Source organism: Delphinus delphis, chromosome 15, assembly GCF_949987515.2.
Source record: "Delphinus delphis chromosome 15, mDelDel1.2, whole genome shotgun sequence".
Lineage (NCBI taxonomy): Eukaryota > Metazoa > Chordata > Mammalia > Artiodactyla > Delphinidae > Delphinus > Delphinus delphis.
In genome coordinates, this window is record NC_082697.1 from 71,406,121 (window position 1) to 71,424,268 (window position 18,148).

General features: G+C 48.2%; 1 protein-coding gene across 1 annotated transcript; it reads right to left on the reverse strand.

The window, feature by feature from the left end:
- Positions 1 to 4,570: 4,570 nt before the first annotated feature.
- NFATC2IP (nuclear factor of activated T cells 2 interacting protein) lies at positions 4,571 to 15,738 on the reverse strand. The gene is made up of 8 exons (XM_060031979.1): positions 15,344 to 15,738; positions 14,005 to 14,077; positions 11,578 to 11,692; positions 10,793 to 10,873; positions 10,516 to 10,702; positions 9,132 to 9,276; positions 8,897 to 9,006; positions 4,571 to 7,295 (listed from the first exon to the last, which is right to left on the reverse strand). Exons 1-8 carry the CDS (start codon positions 15,728 to 15,730, stop codon positions 7,137 to 7,139), a joined length of 1,257 nt encoding a protein of 418 aa, XP_059887962.1. The 5' UTR covers positions 15,731 to 15,738; the 3' UTR covers positions 4,571 to 7,136.
- Between the last annotated feature and the right edge of the window lie 2,410 nt (positions 15,739 to 18,148).

Genomic DNA, 18,148 nt, shown 5'->3' on the forward strand with positions numbered 1-18,148 from the left:
GAGACTCCTAGCCATGGACGGGGCTCGACCACAGAGCCCTGGCACCAAAACAGCTTTGTTCCTGAGTGCCTCGCCGCCCCAATCGCCAAGCTACAGCTAATAAACATACACTCTAAGTAAAGTTAGTGTAGTTCTATGCAAAGGCAGCTTCAAGACCCCTCTTCCAACCAGACCTCTTAAGTCCCCCTGCCGAAATTCTAGAGTCTCATGTTCTTGGGACCCCCGCAAGAGGCCTTATCAGAAACTCTTGAGTCACTGTCCTGCTTGGCGTTGCCCCAGGAGTACTTCACGTTTCAGAACCTTAAGCCTGGTCTCCCTTTAGGGTCTAAAGGAAAGAGATGGAGAGGAATTTCAGATTGTAGTCACTGAATTTCCTCAGTACTATTGAGCAGCTACTATATGCCTGACATTGTGCTGGGTGTCAGGCAACTGCAGATTTACCTACCCTCATAGAGCTTAGCTGAAGGAGCTGTTGCATGCAAAAGGTGCACCTGTGAAATGAAAAGGCAAGCCACTGATTGGAAGGAAGCATTTGCAAAGCATGTATCTGACAAAGGACTTCTATCCAGATGTAAAAGAACTCTTAAAACTCAGTAAGACAAAAACACAATTTTTTAAGTGGGCAAAAGATTTGAACAGACATCTCACAAAAGAAGATATACGCATAGCACAGGGAGATCAGCTCGGTGCTTTGCGACCACCTAGAGGGGGGATGAGGAGGGTGGGAGGAAGATGCAAGAGGGAGGGGATATGGGGATATACGTATGCATATAGCTGATTCAGTTTGTTATACAGCAGAAACTAACACGACACTGTAAAGGAATTATACTCCAATAAAGATGTTAAAAAAAGATATATGAATGGCCAACAAGTATATGACACCATTGGTCATTATGGAAGATAGAATTAAAAACACATTAAGATACAACTATACTAGAATAGCTTAAAAAAATAAACGCACTGGGACTTCCCTGGCAGTCCGGTGGTTAAGACCCTGCACTTCCACTGCAGCGGGCATGTGTTCGATCCCTGGGTGGGAAATAAGATCCTGCATGCCGCAAGGCGTGGCCTAAATAAAGAAATAAATACCCTGATAAAGTACTGGAAATGATATGAATGTTTGTGGGAATGCAAAGAGTACAGCTACTTTGAGAAACAATTAGGCAGTTTCTTTAAAAATTAAACATACAGGGCTTCCCTGGTGGCACAGTGATTAAGAATCCGCCTGCCAATGCAGGGGACATGAGTTTGAGCCCTGGTCCGGGAAGATCCCACATGCCACAACTACTGAGCCTGCGTGCCACAACTACTGAAGCCTGTGTGCCTAGAGCCCATGCTCCACAACATGAGAAGCCACCGCAATGAGAAGCCTGTGCACAGCAACGAAGAGTAGCCCCCGCTCGCCACAACTAGAGAAAGCCCGCATGCAGCAACGAAGACCCAACGCAGCCAAAAATAAATAAATTAAATAAATTTAAAAAAAATTAAACATACACTTCCCATATGACCCAGCAACTCCACTACTAGGTATCTATCAACAAAAAATGAAAACATATCCAAACAAAAGCCTGTATGTGAATGTCCATAGAAGCATTATTCATCATAGCCAAAAAAATTGAAAAAAACCCATGTATCCATCGACAGGTGAATAGTATATTCATACAGTGGAACACTGCTCAATGATACATACAGTATGGGTAAATCTCATAAACACTGTGCTAAGTGAGAGACCTCAGACACAAAAGACTGCATACTGTATTATTCCATTCATATAAAATACAGAAAAGGCAAAACTAATGTGACAGAAAGCAGATTAGTGGTTGCCTGGGGCCAGGGGGAGGAGGAGGTACAAAGAGGCACCAGGAAACGTCTGCAGGACTGTGGACATTTACTAAAACTCATTGAACTGTAGACTTAAAATGAGTGAATGCTGAGGCATGTAAATTAAATTCCATTAAGCTAAAAAAAAATTAAAAATCTGTAGTCCAAACACAGTACCTCTGGACATTAATGAAAATAAAACTTTCTGGTTATAAAGACAAATATTTTAATGCTAATTGGTTTTGGCAAATGGGAAAAATATTTGGTCCTTCCCCAAGTATAGGTGACATTTATTTATTTATTTATTTATTTATGGCCACGCCTGCATGTCATGCAGGATCTTAGTTCCCCCACCAGGGATCGAACCTGTGGCCCCTGCAGTGAAAGTGCTGAGTCCTAACCACTGGACCACCAGGGAATTCCCCCAGGTGCCTTTTTTTTTTTTGGCTGAGTCAGGTCTTAGTTGTGGTTCACGGGATCTTTATTGAGGCATGCAGGATCTTTTCGTTATGGCACGCAGTCTGGGTTTCTCTCTAGTTGTGGCGCTCGGGTTTCTCTCTAGTTGTGGCGCTCGGGCTTCTCTCTAGTTGTGGCGTGCGGGTTTTCTCTCTTTCACCCATGCGCGTGGGTTCCAGGGCGCATGGGCTCTGTAGTTTGTGGCATGTGGGCTCTCCCCGTTGAGGCACGCAAGCTCAATAGTTGTGGTGCGAGGACCTAGTTGCGCCACGGCATATGGGATCTTAGTTCCCTGACCAGGGATCGAACCAGCGTCCCCTGCATTGAAAGGCAGATTCTTTACCACTGGACCACCAGGGAAGTCCCCCCACCCCACCCCCTGCCCAAGGTGCCTTTTAATTTTATGGATCTCTCGATTAAAATTCCTTGAAGTTCAGATAAATAAATATGTCTGTACAGTTCTCTTGGTTTCAACTGGAGCCCAACTTTTGCTCTATTAGCTTTGGAAATTGTGGTTTGTGAAATATAAGTACATGTGGAATTTCTTGGAAAAAAAAGTTCATCCATGACAAGTGCCACAAAAAAGTCTGGCATGTGGGTATTATAAGGACCTGATAGCAGGGGCATTTGACCTGGTCAGGGAGGTCTGAGAGCCTCTCTGAAGAAATGGTCCCTGAGCTCTGCAAACAAAAGAAAAGCAAAGAGCATTTTGCTCAACATCCAAGTCTACAAAGATTAACCTGCTGCAGCAGCTGACCAACAGCGCACTCGGTGCTTCAGATGCAGAGATTAAGCAGATAACGGGATGAAGCACTCTGCTCCAGACGGAGGAAATTAAGGAGAACAGGATGCTTGTGCTCTGGATAAACAGGCTTTTAGGTAGCTAATATGCATTTCAGGAAGAATTCTAACGAACCCAGCTTCTTGCATCTTCCCATACATAGAAAAGCACTATAATCATTAACTTGAGAAAACCGCTCTTTGTGACCGGCAGTAATCTTTTACCAAAATGTATATCGATTGCTTGTACTCCCTGACCAAAATATTTACATGTAAACTGGTCTCACCCCCTACCTCTTTGGAGCAGTTTTTCAGAGCTATCTGAGAGGCTGTCTCCCAGGCTATAGTCCCCAGTAAGTCCCTGAATAAAACCTCAGATGTGGGGGAGGGGCGGTCATTGACTTTCCAGGAGGGAAAGAAGAGCAGTCCAAGCAGCAGAAAGCATGTGCAAAGGTCCTGCCACAGAAGGCAGCCTAATGAACACCAGGGTCTGAAAGCAGTGCAGTGTGGAGAGCAGTGAGAGAGGGAAGCTGGCTGGGGAGCGGGCGGGGAGCGGGCAGGGAGCAGTCTTCAACAGGCCCACCTGGTTTTCCGTCTGGCTCTGCATTCCGTGGCCGTGTGGTCTGGGACAGGTTAATTCATCTTAGCTTGTTTCTCTTCTGTAAAATGGGAATAATAACACCTGCCTCCCAGGATTGCTCTGAGGATGAATGAGAGTAGGAAAAGTGCCAAGCTGTGGCACCAGATCAGGGCTCCTTAAAGTTTTTATTTTTTTTTTTTGCGGTACGCGGGCTTCTCACTGTTGTGGCCTCTCCCGTTGCGGAGCACAGGCTCCGGACGCGCAGGCTCAGCAGCCATGGCTCACGGGCCCAGCCGCTCCGCGGCATGTGGGATCTTCCCGGACCGGGGCACGAACCCGTGTCCCCTGTATCGGCAGGCGGACTCTCAACCACTGCGCCACCAGGGAAGCCCTCCTTAAAGTTTTGAATGTTTCTAATCAGGGGAGTTTTAGAAAGATTCCCTGACGAGTGATCAATCTCTTTGATCAAAAGGATGAATAATCACTCTCATCATCGAAGAAATGCAAATCCTTTTACAATGAGTAGTCTTTCCGTATCTTCCCCAGATTAAGCACTGGGGAAGAAAAGAGGAAACTGGAACCTTCTAGCACTTGCTAATGGATTTATAAAGAGGTCCAGTTACTTGTACTCAAGAGAAAATGGGTAGGTGCACATCCAATGATCTGTGATTCCATTCCTGGATATAAACCTGAGAAAAATCCCACTCGGGGTCACCACAATATTGCCTGTGATAGCAACATACTGGGGGGCTAGAACGGGGTTTGGTTACAAGTGACAGAAATCCTCCAATAGCAGTGATTTTTTTTTTTTTTTTTTTTTTTTTGGCCACACGGCTTGCAGGATCTTAGTCCCTGGCTAGGTTTTGAACCCGGGCCCCAGCAGTAAAAGTGCCAAGTCCTAACCACTGGACCACCAGGGAATTACCACCGGATAGCAGTGATTTAAACAAGACAGGAAGTTCCCCTTCTCGCCAAAGCCCAGAGGTCAGTAGTGCAGGGATGGTAAGACGCTGCATGGAAGCTCAGACCCAGGCGCCTTCTCTCCTTGTCCTGCCCTGCATGGCTTCCTTCCCCAAGGTCACCTTGTGTCAGTAGGGATGCTCCACTTCCAGTGAGCAGCAGGAAGAAAGCCAAAGAGAGGGGCACACACTGCCCGCTTAGGAACGTGTCCTGGAAGTCGCACACCTTCGTCTGAATTGGCATTTGGCCACACTTGGCTACAGTGGAGGCTGGCAAGCACTGTCTTCATTCTGAATTCTCTGTGTTTTGCTAAAAACCAGGGGTTCTGTTACCCTGGGAGGAGGAAGAATAGGTGTGAGGGGACAACAAATGGTCTGAGCCACAGGGGTCATGGGGAGGGCGTGGTCACGGGAAGGACAGAGAGACAGAAATCCTCAAATATACACAAGTTGAATGTATTCCCGTTTATTCTGTTGAGATTGAACATATTTTAATTTTAACGTGTTCAGACTTATTAATGGGCATAAAATATCTGAAAAAAATGAGTTATACCATATCACGGATTATTTAAATGTTAAAAAATTTTCTTTCTATATTTCCCACATTGTAAGTTCAAAGGAATACCACATTCCAACGAAAAACTCTTTAAAGAGAGTGATATGTTTTTGCCAAAATTATACCACCTATCAGTGGAAAATTCATGGCTTTATTAGTAGACGGTGCTGAGAAAACTGGCTCATTATATGGTGAAACTAAAACTTGGATCTCATAGACAAAGGTGAATTTCAAATAGTTTAAAAGTAGTATTCAACATTTCAGCAGCCAGTACAGCCTGGCATTAACCAATGAGAACAAATATTTGACCATGCAAAGCAGATGCCAGTACATACCAGTGTGTACTGGCTGGACTTCAGCCCGATATTAGTGGCCTAAATGTGAAAGAAAAGCTAATAAACTAACAGAAGAAAAACGTAAAATATCTTAACTACTTTTAAATAAGAAATCAAAAAGCAACAAAATAGTTAATTCATCTACATTAAAATTAAGAATTTCTGTTCAGTGAAGGACACCCCTCAATATACAAACACAAGTGCCGTTTTGAGAGTTTTTTGCAACTGCCCAGGAATATACGAAGAACTTTGGAGAGTAAACAAACAAAAAAAAGATAGGAAGCCCCCATGAGAAAATGAGCAATTCACACAAAGGGAAACCAGAAAAGCTGACAGGTATATAAAGAAATTCCCCAAATTACTGGTGATCAGATGAATGTACATTAACATACAGCACTTTACACCCAGCAGACCAGCAAAAATTAGAAAGTTGGGCAGTAGCAAGTGCTGGTGAGGATGAGGAGAAATAGGAAGCTTTAAGTGGGAGAGTCAATGACCATTCTGAAAACAAATAGAGAAATTAACCTGTCCGACCCATATTCCCGTCCTGGGTACCTCTGCCAGAGAACTTTTCACAAAATATGGAAGGGGACACATAAAAAGATGTTCATGCTGAGGAGTTGGAGGCACCCAGGTGTCCACCACTTAGCAAACGTGTAAACAAAATGCAGTTGACACCCACCATGGAATACCTCAGAGCAGTTCAAAGAAATAAAGCTGATGTAGCATAAGCAACACAGGTCGAGGGAAAAAAGCTACAAGATCTACAGCATGATACTACATGTGGAAAAAGTATATGCACACGCACAACATGGCATTTTTCGAGGATACATTCACATTCAAAAACATGTAATCAACACATTAAAATGGACGCTTACGGGAGAGGATGGAGTGAAGGGGAAAAGCCATAAAACCAGAGAAGCCTTGCGTGGACTGGAATCCTGAGATCCAAAACCAAAAGGCTCAAGGTGCTCAATTATGCCTTAAATAATGTGTGTGCAACAGGAAGGTGGCTTGAAAGGGTCCTGGGGTGAGGAAGACACCCAAGCCTGAGAATTTACTATATTCTTCAAAAGAATAACCCATCGTCTGCCTCTGCTGAAGCTAATACACGTGTGAGCTCGATCCTCTAGTTTCCTGCAGGCTGAGGAGCCACACCCCTGTATGTGCCTCAAGCAAACTTCACCCCCACCCCCTGGTGACACTGAGGCCACTGCTGGTCCTGGACGTGGCATAAATGCCAGGCCTGGAATCCCATACCAGGGATTTCATGTTGATTTCAACTCACTCTTTCAATAGGAGCAGTCTCATAAAGAGACATTTCGATAAAGGAAAGGGTGATGGTGGAGGAAAGGGTGAGGGTAAGGGATACCTTCTCCATGTCCCAAGGGACTGCAAAACTCAGCACACCCTGTGGATGGAGCCACAGTCCTCCCAGGGCAGCAAGGACCACCACACAACTAATCAGGTAGCTAACGGCTGGAAACCAGGGTCGACGGGGCGGGGCGGGGGTGGTCCAAGCTCACCCCTTGATTTTGCTTCCGCTTGAGGATACGTTCTACCTCAGTTTCAGCGAGCCCCTATGGGGCCAAAAGGGGGCAGCCGCTCTCCCCAAGTCCAAGCTGGGCCTCTAAACAGGGAGTGGGGTTTCAGCTCCAGACCTCGATGAGGTCCCCGGATTCCATGCCCAGATCAGCCGGCAGCTCCTTGCCTGAAAGCTTTGTCCCATCGAAGAAGAAGGAGAGCTTGCGGCCCGAGAGTCCCATGGCCTCCTCGTAGCGGGCCATGAGGGTCTTGAGAGGAGAATCCTGGATGGAGAGGAAAAACTGGATGTAAGAATTTGAAAAGAGGGGCTGAGGAGAACTTGTAGGGACAGACAGAGGACTTGCGACAGGGAGGACAAGGGGACAAGTCAAGTCAGAGCCCACGGAGGGAAAGGCAACTGGCTGAAGAGGCCAGCGGCAAGCTGGTTCCTCTCTAGGGAGCTGGGCCACAGAGCCCAGGACTGGGATGTCGGCTGTGGGTCAGGCAGGTTCTCCAAAGCCGGTCTCCTCACCTACGATGGAGGCATGAATCACAAGGAGGAAGCCAGCCGGGCTCTGGCTTCTGACCCAAGCTGGGGGCCAGGCGCTCCCACTGAAATGGATGTATAACCCTAGCCAAGTGCTATGGGTTGATTGTGTCCCCCAAAAAAGATACCTTGTGGTCTTAACCCCTGGTAAATGTGCATGTGACCTCATTTGGAAGATGTTATCAAGATAAGATGAGGTCATACTCGATTACAGTGGGCACTAAGGCAACAGGACTGGTGTGCTTATAAGAGAAAACAGACACACAGAGAGACACACAGTGAGAACGTCATGTGAGGAAAGAGGCAGAGACTGGAGTGATGCAGCTGTGAGCCAAGGACTGCCAGCCACCACCAGAAGCTAGGAGGAAGCAAGGAAGGATTCTACCTAGAGTCTCTGAAGGAGCATGACCCTGCTGACAACTTTTCTTTTTTTATAGTTGATTTACAATATTTTATTAGTTACAGGTTTACAACATCATGATTCAATATTTTTATAGATTATACTCTATTTAAAATTATTATAAAATAATGGCTATATTCCCCTCTTCTGTCCAATATATCTTTTTTTTTAACATCTCTATTGGAGTATAATTGCTTTACAATGGTATGTTAGTTTCTACTTTATAACAAAGTGAATCAGCTATACATAAACATATATCCCCATATCTCCTCCTTCTTGCATCTCCCTCCCACTCTCCCTATCCCACCCCTCTAGGTGGACACAAAGCACCGAGCTGATCTCCCCGTGCTATGCAGCTGCTTCCCACTAGCTATCTATTTTATATTTGGTAGTGTATATATGTCATTGCCACTCTCTCACTTCGTCCCACCTGCTGACAACTTGATTTCGAACCTGTAGCCTCCAGAACTGTGAAAGAATACATTTCTATTGTTTTAAGCCACCCAGTTTGTTGTATTTTGTTATAGCAGCTCTCAGAAACTAATATGGCCAAGTTACTCCACCTCTATAGAGGTTGGCTTCCGTATTTGTTAGATGAGGGTAACAACAGTGCTTTCCCATATAAGATTGTTGTGAAATTCAATAATATCCTGAATGTGAAGTAAATATCCTTAGCACAGGGACTGTCACTTCTTTTGTAATTACGATGGGTTTTATTGGTTACTGTCCAAGGGTGATTTTGACTTCAACCAGGAGTTAGGAGACCAGAGCCAGGCTCCCAGCAGAAGGGGGAGGGAAATTGAACACTGGGCTTTTTCCACTATCTAGGATGGGTGGGGACCCAAGACCACAGAGGGCAGTGACTCCATCCTCCACCCACTGACACGAGACCACAGAGCACGGGGCAAGGGGCACAGAGAGCCAACTCCCCCACTCACTCGAGGCAGCGAGACTTCCAGCAGCTGGTGCTTCTCCTTCCCCTGCACCCGCAGCTGGAGCAGGTGGGACTTCTCTGTGACATCCGGAGAACTTGCTAGCACCACGCAGTCTGTGGGGGGCAGGATCGGGAAGCCAGGCCTAAGCGGGGGTTGGAAGCAGGGTCCCCTCTGGGCCTCTTCCCATATCCCCTCCCTGTGGCAAAAGCCTCCTCAAGCCTCCCTGCCTTCCTCTCACCAATGATGTCAGCCACTCCAAGCTTTAGGGTCCTGGGGGTGGCGGTAGGGGACAGCTCTGTCTCTCCGAAGAGCAAGAGGATCCTGCTTGGGGACACCCCAAGACGGCCGGCCATGTGGTCCACCACGCTCTGGAGGGGCTCTGACTGGGAGGGGGACAAGAAGTGAAGGAGGCCTTCCTGCCTTGATGTGCTTCCCCCCACCCACCCCCAGTTTCTGGCCTTAACTACTTGCTGAATTCCTCATCTGTGAGTTCCACCATATTTACCTGGCAAGGCATAAAATAAAATCATGTTAATAAGGGGTTCAGGCAAGTGACACAAAGACACGAAGCAGCCATGAGTTAGGAGAGAAAAGGGAGTGGTGGGGATTGCGGCCAACCAGAACCAGATACGCCCCATCTAAACAGGCCAGCTGTTCCGCAGTTCCAGCTGATTGGTACCATGTAGGAATATGGGCCAGGTACTGTATCTTCCTATTTAAGAGAAACCAGAAATCTGGACCCTGGTACAAAATCACCCATTGCAAAGGTTGGCGATGAACTCATATGTTCATGTGAGTCATACATGGGACTTCCCTGGGGGTCCAGTGGTTAAGACTCCACGCTTCCACTGCAGGGGGTGCGGGATCGATCCCTGGTTGGGGAAGTTCTGCATGCCGTGAAGTGCAGCCAAAAAAATAAATAAATAAAAGCACCGTACAGCACAAAAGAAGAAGAAGCATGGGACTTCCCTAATGGTCCAGTGGCTAAGATTCTGCGTTCCCAATGCAGGGGGTTCGATCCCTGGTCAGGGAACTAAGATCTCGCATGCCACACAGCAGGGGCAAAAAAAAAAAAAGAAGAAGAAGAAGAAGCACAGTTGATAAGGCCATGGGCTGCCAGTTCACAAGCCCTAGCTTAGTTGCTTGCCTGATGCATGGTTACTGCTCGATAAATGGTCACTTCTGTTATCATTCTTGTTTTGGAATTGGAGTCATCCCTACAAAAAGAGTAGCCTTCATCAGGAAGCTAGCGGGGATCGGAATGACCAAGTGACATCTGGGTGTCCAAGGCAGTAAGAGCAAGCACAAGAGGGAAGCACAGGGTCCGAGGGAAGGAAAGAGGGAGGGATGCACCCTGGGGAGGGGCTACCAAGCAAAGCTGCTTAGGATGTTTTAGTGGAGCCTTGAAAACGGGTGGGAAGTTTGCCAGAAAGAGAGGGGAGAGGGAGGAAAAAAATCTCCCAAGGGGAAGAGTGAGCACAAAGGCGCACAGGGCTGAACAAGCGCTGGGCAGCTCCAGACAGCAGGATGGGCAAAGGAAGCCACGGTCCCTCTGCCCAGACACCACAGTCTCTCCACAGACAGTTCCTGGGACCCTTCTCCCAGGCTCTTCAGGCACTTACCATTCTGACGGGCAATCTGATCAGGTCAGCCCGGCACTGGATTTTGAGCGGCAAGAGCCGAGGGTTCTCTGGGAGAGTGGGCCCCTCCAGTAGGACCACCTCATCTTCTTGGCTCAGGTGGTCCTGGCCCTGGGGCTGCTTGGGACTCAGGCAGGAACGGAGATCTTGGAGGCGCTTGTTCACCTCTCTGGGGTGCAGAAGGAACTGTGGGTCAGTCAGGGTGGGCCCCTCCACCCTGCCCCTCTCCACCCCGCCCAGAGCCCCCTGCCCCTGGCACCTTAACTTCTGGAGTGCCCGAGCATGCTTCCTGCTGTTGGTCCGGGGCAGACGTGGAGGCAAAGGTGAGGTGTCCTGAACCCTGTAGAGATAAAAGAGGGACAGGATGGAGAAAGAGGTGAGACCCCAGCCCCACACCTCTCCTCATGGGACCCCTGGGGACCAGAGGGGTACCTGGAGAATCAAGAGAGAGCATCTTCCGGTGACATCCATCTTATGCGAAGACAGGGGGAGGTAAGGACAGGGAAAACCTGAGTCATAATTTTTATATTTATATGACCCAAATATGAGGGAGGAGAATGCCTAACTTTTAAGATAAGTTACTTCCCAGGTAAATGTCTGATAACATCCAAATGACACCAAGCACTTACTATCGGCCAAGGGTTAACTCTTAATTTACCCCAAAATTCTGACCCAGGTACCACTATTATCCCCATTTTACAGAAGAGAAAATTGAAGCACAGAGAGGCTGGCTAAGAGACAGCTGCCGGATTTGAACCACAGGGCAGTGTGCAGAGCCACACCCTTCACCCCTGCATCACTACTTTCTTAGACAAAAAGCTGAAATCTCCACTTCCTGGCGGGTCCTGAGGGCCCGCTGTCATCCTCTGATGGGGCTCACCTCTTCTTTGCCCCAAGGAGAGCTTCATTCCTCACCTGAGCCTCAAGACTCCTTCCGTCCTTCTCCTTACCCTTTGAGGAGGCAGCCAAGGTTCTGCCTGCCTCAGCCTAGCCCCCCCAACTCCCTTGCTGCTCCAGCGGCCCCAGGGCCCTCGCCTCACTCACAGTAACATCTCTTTCTTCTCTTCTCCATCCCTACTCCTCAGCTTCTTCTTCCAGGGAGAATTGGGACGTGGGGAATCCTCAGCGTGGAGACTGCTGGAATCTGCCATGTCCGCCTCTGGGGACAGAGCAGGAGGAAGTGGAAAGGGTTAGCCAAGAGAGGGCAGCGGGAGGCCAAGGAGAGACAAGTCAGGGGCTTCAGAAGGTTCTGAGAAAGGCGGAGACTAAGGGAGCCCCAGACACACACCATCACTGGGGAAGGGCTCAAGGGGTGTGAGTCAAAAGGGAAAAGCCTACCTCAGAGAGAAGAATGAACTGGAGCCTGACAGATTAGAGCAAGAGAGTGTCAGAACTTCGTGCTAAGGCATGAGACAGTGGTGAGTGTGGACAGTCGGAAAGTGGCTCACCCCAACTGGAGCATGCTCTTCTCACTTTTGATCACATGCACCCCACAAATGAAGAACACTGAGCACACAACCCGGAAGATAGGTATTTACTTAATACACATATACTACTTACTATACAGGGACATACTATTATATATGTTATGAAACATACACTAAAACAAATGTCAAAGGATGGGTTTTTTTTCTGATATTTCTCTTATTTTCTTCCCATACTCAGTTTGGTGGGCACAGAGAGACTGTGACTCTGGGGTGGAGGAGGGGGTGTGGGGCAGGGAGGGAATGAGGTAAAGAGGTAAGTATAGGCCTTCTGAGCCTACGTTTCTCAAATTTCATCCGTGTGTCATTGCCATATTTTGCCATATCTCTGTATTATTTAATATCTTTCTTTCTTTCTTAAGTTAATTTATTTATTTTTAGCTGCGTTGGGTCTTCGTTGCTGCGTGTGGGCTTTCTCTAGTTGCGGCGAGCGGGGGTACTCTTCGTTGCGTGCGCGGGCTTCTCATTGTGGTGGCTTCTCTTGCTGCGGAGCTCAGGCTCTAGGCGCGCAGGCTTCAGTAGCTGTGGCATGTGGGCTCAGCAGTTGTGGCTCGCAGCCTCTAGAGTGCAGGCTCAGTAGCTGCGGCGCACGGGCTTAGTTGCTCCGCGGCATGTGGGATCTTCCTGGACCAGGGCTCGAACCCGTGTCCCCTGCCTTGGCAGGCGGATTCTTAACCACTGTGCCACCAGGGAAGTCCTAATATCTTTCTTTAAATCACTCATTTTAACTTGAATATCTTATAAAAGGAAATCAGGTATAATATTCTAAACTACAGAAGCTCTTTTCCATTTGCTTGCCACACGATCATCATTAACCATAAGATAATTACTCTGAATACAAAACAGTGATAATGAATCCTAGATCAGTGGTTCTCAGAGGCAATTTTGCCTCCTGGGGGACATGTGGCAATGTCTGTAGACAATTTTGGTTGTCACAATGAGGGGAGGAAGGGGTTGGGGTATGATACTGGGATCTGGTGGGTAGAGGTCAGGATGTTACTAAACATCCCACAGGGCACAGGACAGCCCCAAACAAAGAATGATCCAGTCCAAATGTCAGTAGCACCGAGGTTGTGAAATCCTGTCCTAGTAGCTGCCAGAGGCCTGAGATTCTGCGTTTCTGACAAACGCCTGGAAGATACCCAACATTCCTGGGTCCACATTTTGAGTGGCAAGGACAGAGGTGCCTTTGTACTTCTCTGTTCCAGGTACCATATATGCAAACCATATATGTAGTCCAAGAGGGGGCTTTCTATATATTCTCTTTAATTAAGTCTCACCAGAATCCTTTGACATAGGTCCATTTTTTATCCCCATTTTGCTGATGAGGAAATTGAAGCATTGAGAGATTAACTCGCCCAAGGTCACACAGCTACTAAGGGGTAGAACTGGCATTCAAACCAGGCCTGCTGGTTCCCAAATCAGCTCTTAATCACCCTGCCATACTCCCTCATGGTGCAAAAGTCTTAGTCCAAGGTCTGCATTTGCCCACTGGATCGCTTCCCTATTAGACTTGATTCCTACTCACTGCCCTTGAGTGGTTTGCAAAAATCACATCACTGAGGGAGAATAAAGGCTGGGCAGCCCTGAAAAGATTCAAATAACACCCTGCTGGCTCCAGAGTGTTCCCAAGACACTTGTTGAAGATGTAACAAGATGTTACAGATTCTTAACACTTCCCCCTCCCCTGTTCCCAGGATTACAGAATCAGAATCTCTGGGGCTGGCACCTGGAAATCTGTATATTAGCTCACTCTTATGCCTATTAGAGTTGGCGGAAGGGTGTTTTGACAGCATTTTCTGTGCCTTCTGGTTAACAATCCAGCTCCTTTCAGGATTGGAGCTTTTTCTGGCCAGGATGCAGGAGTCACCTCTCCCATGTCCTTCCCCTGAGCCTCAGGAAACAACTAACTGCAGGGATGTAAACTCCAGAAAGTCTCCTCAAAGAGGCCAGCGCTGGGCACCTCTCCCTAGAAGCCCTCCCTTACCTTCCTCAGTCTCTGGGGGGCAGAATTTCAGGAGGGACTTGTGGTCTGGGATGAGGTGGAGGCTGCTTTTCACCTGCAAAGAAAAAGTAGATCAGTCCCAAATCCTCCCTCCACTTAAAGAGAAAACTGGGGTCGATTCTTCCCTCACACCCAAGCCTCCTCCAGCTCCCAAGTCCTCCCTAAGGATGTAGACATTACAGCCCTCCCACAGGGACTCAGGAGCTCAGCTTCCCCAGGATCCAAAATTGGAGTACCCTACCGTACGGTATCACTTATATGTGGAATCTAAAATATGACACAAACGAACATATCTACAAAGCAGAAACAGACTCACAGACTTAAAGAACACACTTGTGGTTGCCAAGGGGAAGGGGCGAGGGATGGACTGGGAGTTTGGGGTTAGTAGATGCAAACCATTACATATAGAATGGATGGACAACAAGGTCCTACTGGGTAGCACAGAGAACTATATTCAATGGAAAAGAATATAAAAAAGAATGTGTAGGGCTTCCCTGGTGGCGCAGTGGTTGAGAGTCCGCCTGCCAATGCAGGGGACACGGGTTCATGCCTCAGTCCGGGAAGATCCCACATGCCGCGGAGCGGCTGGGCCCGTGAGCCATGGCCGCTGAGCCTGCGCGTCCGGAGCCTGTGCTCCGCAACGGGAGAGGTCGCGGCAGTGAGAGGCCCGCGCACCGCAAAAAAAAAAAAAAAAAGAATGTGTATACATACATGTATAACTGAATCACTTTGCTATACAGCAGAAATTAACACAACATTGTAAATCAACTACACTTCAATTTAAAAAAATAAGTACTCTGACTCCGACACCCCTTTCCCTAATGCACTGTAAGGATGCAAGGTTAGTTCCCCTTTTTTACGAAGCTGCTAGCCATCCTGCTATCTTAGAATCCTTGGGAATCTCAGCCCCCTAGCTCACCCTACCACGTGGGGACTCCAGCCTCCTGGAGCCCCCAGTTCTCTCTGAACTTCCATGGACCCCAGTCCCCATCTTCCTGGATCTTTAGCAATGGGCCCCAACCTTAAAACCCAGTATGCCCCAAATCCCAGCCCTAGGAGCCTCAACTCTTCTCTGAACCATCAGGGATCCCAAACCCTTAGGCTCTCTATACCCCCGACACTCCAGCTCCTGGGAATCCCAAACTCCCAGCACACTCCAAACCCCTTCACCTCCCCAATTTACAGAAACCCCAGGAACCCTGCCCCCAAGGCTCCTAGCCCCTGCTTCCGTTTAGTCTCCCAAGACCAATCCTAGAACCCTACCCTCAACATTTCTAAACCCAGCCCTTCCGCGCTAGCCCTCTCGGGGACCCGCGTGCACCTTCTCGGAGTACACTGGAACCGCCGGTGCCTCCTCGGGATCCAGCAGCAACTGCCGCCGCCGCCTGACCAAGACCCGAGGGGTTTCAGCCGGCCGTGCGTCCGCCCCTTCGCTGTCACTGTCGCTGTCGTCCCGGGGCGCGGCCGGCACGGGGGGTTCCGGGAGCGGGACCTCGGCCGGGTCCGCAGCGCCCCGCGCCGTTGCGACCTCCAAGACATCCTCATCGCTGTCGCTGACCAAGTCCACAAGCACCGAGTCCAGGGTGCGCCGGGCTGGCGATCGTTGAGCGCCAGGACGCCGGCCACGGCCGCCCCGGGATCCCCGAGCCCCTCGGCCGACACCGCCGCCTCTGGGCCGCCGGCCCTTTTTCCTCACCGGCTCCGCCATGGCACACACCCGGCTGCCACAGTCGCCCGCCTCTAGCCAACTCGCCTGGCCCCCTCCAGCGGCTTCCGCCCTTCATTGGGTGAACTGCCTGCTAGTCAGCACCTCTCCCCGCCCACACCCTCTGGATCCACCTCTCCGCCTTTTCACTGGTCGCTGCACCCGCCCATCACACATTCACCACTGAAACCAAGGCGCCAAAGATTCCAATCAGCCTCGGCGCAATCGGCGTAGGTTTCGACTCGTCCCGGCTCACCCATTGGCCTGACCATCCTTCTACAAAGCCCCGCCCACTGAAGAGAGTCTTTTTCCTGGTAGGTGGAGGAGCGGGGCATCCTGGGAAGTGTAGTCTGCAAGCCCTCAGGCTAGAGTGGAAGGAGTCCGGCTGGGAATTGCTTTTAGAAACCGCAGACCTCACGGGTATCCCGTTTATTCTTTCCCCCAACCGCTTGGTGGGCTGAGTAATTCCGCTCGACGCCGACCCCTCGCACACGACCCCTCCTCACGTACAGAATCCGCACAATACGACCCTGGACCAACACTTCAATACCGCGCAACTCTCCGCATAACCTTCGACAGCATACATACCTTCCCCCACACTGGAGGTCCCGACAGACACTTTTCACGGGCAAAGTCAACCCAACATACACTCTTGCAACACCCTCCCACAACGTACACCTAAGCACAACCCGCCTCACAAACACCTGGAAGGGCAAATACAAGTGAAAAGTAAGAGGCTTAATTCTCCCTGTTGAAAATAAGGGACGTGACTTCTCCCCCTTCTCCCTTTTCTTTCAGAATTTCTTTCTTGGAACTTTTCAAAATGTATGTAAATCTTTGTAATGGCTAACTAAGCCTCTTGCCAGTCTCATAACTCAGAACTCCAGGACCTGGGAGACATTTTCTTTTTAATTTAAGTTTAGTTGATTTACAATGTTGTGTTTCTGGTGTACAGCAAAGTGATTCAGTTTTCTATATATTTTCTTTCTCAGATTCTTTTCCATTATAGTTTATTACAAGATATTGAATATAGTTCCCTGTGCTATGCAATAGGACCTTGTTGTTTATCTATTTTATATTTAGCAGTTTGTATCTGCGAATCCCAAACTCCTAATTTATTCCATCCCCCACCCCACTCCCTTTCCCCTTTGGTAACCATAAGTTTGTTTTCTATGTCTGTGAGTCTGTTCCTCTTTTGTAAATAAGTTCTGGAGCCATCTTTTTGAAATGCAAGCATCAGGGGAAATAGCTCCCAATCTCCCCATCTCCCAGCTCCAGCGGGAGAATAACAGCCTAACTTCATGGAGGCTCTGCTGCAATATACAAAACCACCTCCCATCAAAAATACTGTAAAGCGGGCTTCTCTGGTGGCGCAGTGGTTAAGAACCTGCCTGCCAACGCAGGGGACACGGGTTTGAGCCCTGGTCTGGGAAGATCCCACATGCCGTGGAGCAACTAAGCCCATGCGCCACAACTACTGAGCCTGCGCTCTAGAGCCTGCGAGCCACAACTACTGAGCCCACGTGCCATAACTACTGAAGCCCATGCGCCTAGAGCCCATGCTCCGCAACAAGAGAAGCCACCGCAATGAGAAGCCCACACGCTGCAACCAAGAGTAGACCCCACTCGCCACAACTAGAGAAAGCCCGCGTGCAGCAACAAAAACCCAATGCAGCCAAAAATAAATAAATAAAATAAATAAATTTATTTAAAAAAAAAAATACTGTAAAGCAACTGCACTCGAAGAAAAATTTTTTAAAAAAGAAAAGAAATGAAACTAGATAAATCAGACTCTAGAAAAAAAAAAAAAGATGTCATAAGTTTGTCTTGCCCTTGGATAAAAGCCAATCACCATGATAAAGTTAGGATGACCTATGTGTGCCTAAAGGTAGTGTCAAGTCTTCTTACTTGAGGCCTAGTCATTGTTTATCTTGAAAACAAGATATGGGTTTTGAAAACTTATCTTGAAAACAGGATAATGGGTGGTACCTGCTTGGCTATATAAAATGGTGAGATTTCTTTCTGCTTTTGCAATCCATCTCTCAGGGGATTGCCTGTAACGTGCCTGGCATTCTGTTTAATGCTTATTCAATAATAAAACTGTTTTCTCAAACGTATGGACACCAAGGGGGGAAAGTGGCGGTGGAGGGTGGTGGTGGGGTGGGGTGGCGGTGGGATGAAGTGGGAGATTGGGATTGACACATACACATTAATATGTATAAAATAGATAACTAATAAGAACGTGCGGTATAAAAGATAAATTAAATAAAATTCAAATATTCAAAAAAATAATAATAAAACTGTTTTCTGTCTCTACTACCTCTGTGTAGAGGTTTTCTGGGTGGGAAGAAGGTTTTGTTTTTTTCATTTCATTTCCCCAACACACCCACCAACGACATTGCATACCTCAGAGGCTACATA